Source organism: Juglans regia, chromosome 4, assembly GCF_001411555.2.
Source record: "Juglans regia cultivar Chandler chromosome 4, Walnut 2.0, whole genome shotgun sequence".
In the NCBI taxonomy this organism is placed as follows: Eukaryota; Viridiplantae; Streptophyta; class Magnoliopsida; order Fagales; family Juglandaceae; genus Juglans; species Juglans regia.
Genome location: NC_049904.1, coordinates 6,345,143 through 6,353,275, shown reverse-complemented (window position 1 = coordinate 6,353,275; position 8,133 = coordinate 6,345,143). Strand labels below are relative to the sequence as shown.

The 8,133-nt window shown below is 37.7% G+C and overlaps 1 protein-coding gene across 1 annotated transcript; it reads left to right on the top strand.

Moving 5' to 3' along the window:
- Positions 1-232: 232 nt before the first annotated feature.
- Positions 233-1,490, top strand: LOC108981636 (uncharacterized mitochondrial protein AtMg00810-like). Its single transcript, XM_018952864.2, has 4 exons — positions 233-355; positions 437-680; positions 864-1,043; positions 1,108-1,490. The coding sequence occupies exons 1-4, from the start codon at positions 233-235 to the stop codon at positions 1,488-1,490; spliced, it is 930 nt and encodes a 309-aa protein (XP_018808409.2).
- Positions 1,491-8,133: the final 6,643 nt, after the last annotated feature.

The following is an 8,133-nucleotide window of genomic DNA, read 5'->3' as shown; positions in this document are numbered from 1 at the left end:
TGCTATTTGTACTGACCCAATGGATGAGTCTTTGCAGGCTATTGATTCTTTTGAAAGTCCCTCCTCGCCATCACTGGCTTCTAGCCCGCTTCCCACTGAGCCATGCACCGCTCCTTAAGCTCCTGCTCCTGCATTTCTATTGGGTTCTCACCCTATGCTCACACGAGCTAAAGTTAGTATTGTCAAAACTCACCATCTGGCGAACCTTAGTGTCTTTGGCTCCTCTGGACTTATGACTGCTCTTGTTGCCTCTACTGAGCCTATAGGATTCAAATCTGCTACTAAGAATCCTACTTGGCTTGCCGCCATGGATGAAGAAGTTCAAGCTCTACAAACTACTCGCACCTGGATCTTGGTCCCTCAACCTGCAAACACCAACATTGTCTACTCCAAATGGGTGTTCCAAACCAAATATCTGCCTGATGGATCCATTTAGCGTCTTGAAACCCACCTAGTTGCCAAGGGCTATACACAAGTACCTGGTCTTGACTACAATGACACCTTTAGTCCTGTTATCAAGGCTACCTCTGTTCATGTTGTACTTTCTATTGATGTGACCAACAAATGGCCTCTTCAGCAACTTGAAGTTAAGAATGCGTTCCTCAATGGAACTCTCACTGAAAATGTTTATATGGAGCAGCCTCCTAGTTACATTGATCATCGCTTTCCTAATCATGTTTGTTAGTTGAAGAAAGCTCTCTATGGTCTAAAGCAAGCTCCTCGTGCCTCATTTCAGCGCTTTAGCTCTTTTCTTCTTCAACTTGGGTTTTCTTGCAACCGTGTTGGCACGTCTCTATTTGTTTTTCATAAGTAGTCTGACATTATCTATTTGCGTCTTTATGTTGGTGACATTATTGTTACAGGCAACAACTCCTCTCTTCTTAGCAGCTTCACTTGCAAGCTCAATTCTGAGTTTGCCACTAAGGATTTGGGTTCCCTTAGTTACTTTCTTGATCTTAAAGCTTTGTCAACTAAAGATGGTCTTTTCATCATTCAGCTGAAGTATGCAGGGGATATTCTCACGAGGGCTCAGTTACTTGACAGCAAACCAGTCCACACCCCATGGTTGTTTCCCAACATCTGTCTGTTGATGGTCCTTTGTTCTAGGATCCCAGTCTCTACAGATCTCTCGCCGGCGCCCTCCAATACTTGACCATCACGTGCCCAGACATTGCCCATGCGGTCAACTCTGTCAGCCAATTTCTACACACTCCACTACAGATCAATTTCTTGTTGTTAAGCGTATTCTTGGCTATGATAAAGGGACCCTCCACTTTGGCCTCACTTTTCACTCATCTGCAACTCCTGGTGCTCTAGTTGCTTACTTTGATGCTGACTGGGCTGAATGTCCCATCACTCATTGTTCTACTTCTGGCTACTCCATTTATCTTGGTAACAATTTGGTTTCTTGGAGTGCCAATAAGCAACCTACTGTATCCCATTCCAGCTGTGAACCTGAGTATCGTGCCCTTGCGCACATTGCAGCCTAACTTATTTGGCTTACGCACCATCTTCATGATCTACAAGTATCAATTCCACAGCGGCCTCTTCTTCTATGCAACAATAAAAGTGCGATTTTTTTTAGCACCAACCCCGTTTGTCACAAGTGGGCAAAGCATGTTGAATTAGACTACCATTTTCTTCGCAAACTTCTTGTTGCTCGAAAACTTCAGACTCAGTATGTCCCCTCTCACCTAAAGGTTGCCGACATCTTCACCAAAGTATTCCTCGACCACTTTTTCAATTTTTCTGATACAAGCTTCACGTTTGTTCAAATCTGATGCTCAGCTTGCGGGGGTGTTAAGGATACTTTGCCTTGATCTAAGGCTTGACATATGTGACATAGCCCCTTAATTCTAGCAGATTACTTTGTATCTACTTTCCATTTCTATGCATTCAATATTAATTGTAATTTATATTTAATTATTTCATGCAATATGTAAATCAATATAAATGGAAAATACTCACACTTCAAATGTGTTGTGGCTTCATCAAATCCTCTCATAAACTAATTTCATATAATCAAATCTTCATCGATGATATTGAAAGTACATATAGATGAGCTAGCATGAATATTGAATTGCTTTCATGCACATACCATTATTGGAAATCTGTTAAATCTATCCAAAGTAGATTGGTTAAGAAATCAATATTCTCGCAATAATTGTTTTGTTTTTTAGTGCCTTTGGACAAGGTCTTGGGCATGTTTATAGATAATGAGCAATCATCTCTTGTAGAACCGGTTTTATGAGATGAGTTATACCCATTAATTTATTCATGGTATCAGAGTCTGGCACAGGACGAATGGGGGCCCACACTACTTACCCCGTGACAAGGACCAGGAAAAATACTTGCCTACACATTGGGGAGGTTGTTGAGGAATAATCTTACATTGCCTGTGGACAAGGTATTGGGCATGTTTATAAGGAATGAGCAATCATTTCTTGTCGAACCGGTTTTATGAGATGAGTCAGGCCCATGAATTTTTTCAACTTAATTGTTTTCATGTGCAATTCCTTTAGTTGCTGGAAGTTTATTAAAGGAAGTCGACTGGTATTTTGCACCTTCAACTTAATGATAATACCTGGGAAGTTTGGTGTAGAAGAGGTGTTGATGATGGTTAATTGTTCAATATGATTGCTAAACTTTCTGATAATTACTTTGTATTGCTCTACAGCTTTATATCATTCCCGTTGTTATTTGATGGACAAAGTAATATTTTGGCTGCTGCGAGGCACTTAAAGGTATGGAAACAAATAACAACTTTGGTTGGGATATGGATGTTTAGATTGATAGATTGGTTGGTTTGATAAACTTAATTACATTTGTAATGTTGTCATTTGTGGTGAAAAGTGCCAATCATAGCTAGCCATGTTGTCATTTGTGTTTTACATGAGTAGCACTAGACCCAAAGGGTTCCAAAAATTGTCAGGGTACATCAGTTAAATGAACCAAAACTAAATATCATGCGAATGTTATTGTGTAGCATCAACCCTGAGGCTGGCAAAGAAAGATATGTGCACAATTACCATGGGGGGATTAGATTAAAGTATGATGCACATAACAATATTTTGTGGCCTAGGGTGTAGATGGGTTTATGTCACAAAATGTACATGGTTTGACTTTTATTGGTGAAAGCAATGTTTGGGATTAGTGGTATATGCATGGTTTCATAATACTATAAGTTCATATCATAGATGAATTTAATAAAGATCGGTGGATCTTCACCAAGAAACTTATATTAGTAGTGCTACCGTGCCTATATCCATAGGCCTTTAAGAATGCAAAGGAAAATGTGCTATGAAGTTGTTGATTTTGGATATTACATGAAGAAGATGGGTGGGCTGATGGACACCATTGAGAAGCTGGTAGATATGGACTTCATATGGATCATGAGCAACATACGTGTTGATGTTGTGTTTCACAGCCCAAGCAGTGCCACGACAACCAAACCTCACGAGACCTGCAGCTAAGACGAAGAAGGGACTCCGGTGATATCCGGGGTCACTCGGATGCTAAAGTCAGTCGAGAATGATTGTTTTGGTAAATATTTTTAAAAGAATAAAACCATCTAGTTAAATAGAGTTTTTAACATAAATTAAAATAATGCATATCACATAATATTCTTAATAAATGAAATCATTTAAATAAAATGATTGTTTATAACTATATATTATTTTTGGCTCTTCCAAAAATACAAAGAGGCTTACTTAAAAACCAGGCTTGGTTCAGCAACACTAAAAATATCCTATTTAAAATATTTTCAGACATTTTCTGATGACGTGAATTTGGTAGCAAAATATAATTATTTGCTACTAAATAGTATTCATAGGAACTGTAAATATTGTGACTAACCAATTCCATCCCTAATGAATGCATATTTCACCATAATAAAATATAATGTACAAACTTTTTCTGATGATCTTAATTTATGGAAAAAAGTCTTTATTTTCACAGATTTTAACTCGTGACAAATGGGAAATGTTCCAATATAATTATTTGTTACGTGAATTTGGTAGAATGACCTAATTATTTGCTACCAAATAGTATTTGCGAGAATTAAAATTTTTTTATCACCAACCAATTCTATCACTAATGAATGCATATGTCACCGTAAAAAAATATTATCTGCAAACTTTTTCTAATAAGCTTAATTTTGTAGGAAAAAGTTTTTAATTTTCACGTATTGTAAACCGTGACAAATAAAATGTTTCAATATAATTATTTGTGGTGAGAGCTTTCTAACGATGTGAATTTAATGGCAAAATATAATTATTTGCTACCTTCCCAAAAACCACTATAGGTAATTAAGAAAACCCCGGACTAAGAATATTAGTACGATGTAACTTTCACGTGAAGTATGCTTGATACTGCTAGATGCAATGATAAAGCTAGGGCTCAATACTAAACTTGCGGTGGTAATAAAGACTAATTTCGTGTTATTCAAAAAATAAAAAATAAAAATCCTTCCGTGTAATTTGCTAGTTGGGCAAATGGCTCTTGACATTCTTGTCAATAAAAGAAAAAACAAATTCCATAAGTGTCTTGACGTTTAGATCAAGATCAGCACAATACCTCGTGTAACATGTTTTTCAACTTTCCCAAAAGGATGCATGATGATGGATGGGAATTGCTTTAGTTGATGAGTAATACTAGATATAATTATAGATTGTACAAGCGTCGCATATTTTTATTAAAAAAAAGTAAGTTCATCGTTAAAAAATTAATGTTTTCATGCGAGTCTCATATTTATTTATTATTTTTTAAAAGAATGCACGACCTTTACACACTATATAACTATTATTTCTGTTGATAGATCAAGCAAACGAATATCATAAGTAAATTACTACTCGTACGCATGACATCGTCAAATCGGAGCCATAAAGCAAGCTAGTAACTAATGCTTGATTCCTAACTTGGCACATTAATACAGTTCGAGTGATATACTATGTTCCCTAATTTATATTATTCATTTTGCTCCCTTGACAAGACAGTACAATGTGGTGCTATATGGTTTATTAAAAAAGTTAAAATTAAAAATACAAAATAAAAGATTGAAGGAAATATTTGTGTTTTCAAGCACTATTTTATTTTGAATATATATTTTTAAAGTTATTTTTTAATAAGTTATATTTTTTTATAGAAGAGCCAAGGTTCATCTGTCCATGAGTGACCTTGTCCTAAATTTTATTAATAAACCCTCACTTGTGAAGGAGGAAAACCGTGGTTACAGACCGGCACCTGGGGTTACAAGATAAATAAGAAAGTTCCTAAATCAGGTGTCAAAATTACTAAAAGCCTCTAACCAAAAGAAAACTACATCAGACAAGACATACTAAAATACTTAGCAAGAAAACCATTCCTGTAAAAGAACCACAAACAACGTTAACTCAAAAACATAAAATCATAAAATCATGCGAATCCCACCAAAAAGCCACATGAATAATAACACTATTAGCAACGCAAAGATGACAAACCCAGTATATCCAAACAGATTAATCCTCAAAGCAACCTAGGCACATCCATGAGAAATCTCCATTTAAAGTTCAATCCAGTCGCACCACTGCGTGCCAACCAATCATCAACTTTATTTCCCTCCCTATAAACATGTCTAACTATGCACCCCATAGAATCCATAAGTGCCAGAGTCTCTTCCCAAAAATCTTCGTGGTACCACATCCCACACCGTCGCCTATTCCACCACGAGATCACTACTTGAGAATCTAATTCAATTTCTACAAAATTAATCCCCATATTCTTTCAGGCTTTGAGACCCTGCAGAACAGCTAACAATTCAGCTCTATTATTTGAACCATAACCAATATAAGAATTGAAAGCGTAAACCATATGGCCTCGATCATTTCTAATAATACCACCCACTCTTGAAGAACCTAGGTTACCAAGACTACTACCGTCTGTATTCAACTTAAACCACCCTTGAGCTGGCTTTTGCCAAGCAACTAGCTTTAAAAACTTCCTATTAGAAACCAAAGCCAGAATATTCAATATCTGTAAAATTTGTAAGTCATGTCTAGAACATTTACTAACCTTTTTTATATCTTGACTTACTAAACGCATCCAACTTCTAATAGAAAGCCAAACCGAACTAATAGACTGAATACTACCCTCCATGCGTGCAGTACATCTCCTGTGCCAAAGGTGCCAAGTAATAATGAAAGGTAGAAGCCCCAATATGAGCCCCACTTGAGATACTGAGGATGCACGTCGAAACCAAATTATTACCGTCTCCCTCCAAGTAAGCCCAAGAGGAAGACTAAAGGTAGCTCCATAATAATGCCATAATTCCTTTGCAAACTCACCTTCGAAAAGTACGTGGTTTTGGTCTTCATACTTACCTTCATCACAACAATCACAACGAGAAACTATTGGGATACCAATACGTTGAAGACGATCATCTACGCTCAAAGCCATGTTCCATGCTTCCACATCAACACCGAAATCTTAAGTGGGAGCAACTTATGCCACATCCAAGGATGTCACTCCATACTAGAACCTTGTATTCGAATGCAATCCCAAGCGGATTTAGTAAAAAAATTCCCACTCTCATGCTTCATCCAGATCAATACATCAGACCCTTCCTTACATACGGCCAAAGCCTCAATAATTTCCTCCAAATTATCCTGTCCCACTATCATACTTAATAGTCCACATCCTAACTATTGGACAACTTGCACTCTTTAACTTTCAGCATCGGATTACCCACTATTTGGAACTCATCAATTAACGAACCCCCATCTCTCCATTTATCATACCAAAATAAAATGTTCACATCTCTAACTCTCCATTTTGCATTATTAAGGACACTAGGAATACTTTTAACAATCATTTTCCAAAACCTCGTTCTTTTTTTCCTATCAATGAGACAACAAGGTGAAGAGCCCACATATTTTCCTTTAAAGAACCTAGCCCATAGAGACTCTCCTTGAGTTAAGTTCCAAGCAAACCACATATGCAATGCTTTTTGCATATCCTCCAAATTACGCAAACCCGTTCCTCCTTTCTCTATTGGCTTACAAATACTATCCCATGCCACCCACTTTTTTTTTCCTTTACCATTCACCTCACCCCAAAACAATGTGCTCATCATGCGATTTAACAATTTAATAATTGATTGAGGGACTTGCAACACCACTGTAATACCATGCTCCTTCTTCTTACGTACGCTTCTTCTTTCTAACGTATGTTTCGTCTTTATGACGTAAGCAAATCCCGAAGGCAGAGATTATGTGATCATCTGCCTTTCTCACAAGTGACTGCGAGCCACGTTATGCGTGTCGAACCATGATGGCGTGTCACGAAAGATATCTTGTGACTTCTAGGGCACGCCCAGTGTTTTAAATATGCTAGAAATATTTATAAGGAGTATTACCAGTGTTACTGAATTAAGATTTGATTTTAAATACGACAATCATAATATTCTTGAAGAGCTCCAAAAATATTATAACTGCCGGAAATCATTTTGATATTATTATTAAAATGATTTCAATTATTTAAGATATTATGAGATTTAAATTATGTTGAGAACTTTTATTAATTAAATGGTTTAATCCTTTTAAACATGTTAAGTGAGACTTCATCATTTTATTAATGATGAAGAAATATTATTTTATAAACTAAAGTTAGTTTAAAATAATATTTACCTTAATTCCTCTAAACGCTTTTAATTAAGTTAAAATTTAATGCATTTTGAATCAGTGTTTTGATCCCTCGTCGTTAGATCATTACATGGATCCCCAGACGAAGGGACTTGATTATAAACCCAGACCCTCTCTCTTTCCCCCTCACTTTTTCCCCAGCCCCCTCTCTCTCCTCCATCTCTCCTTCGGCGTACACAGTACGCGTATTCCCCCCCCACGCCGAAGCCTCCAAGGCACAGCCCGACGCCACCGTGCGTCGCCTGTCCTCACCGCCGGCACCATTGGCCTCCTCTCCCTCTGGCGAGTCCATCCATGCCAGCCTCTCTCTCCCACGCTCTCTCTTCCTCTCCCTTGGAAGTGCAAAGCCCGAACGGGCTCAAGGCCACTGCGCCGCCTAATGGCTCCATTGCTCCCACAGCGACCTCCCCTCCCACCAGCCATCATCCTCCACCGAAGCTAGCCCCAGTTACGCAGC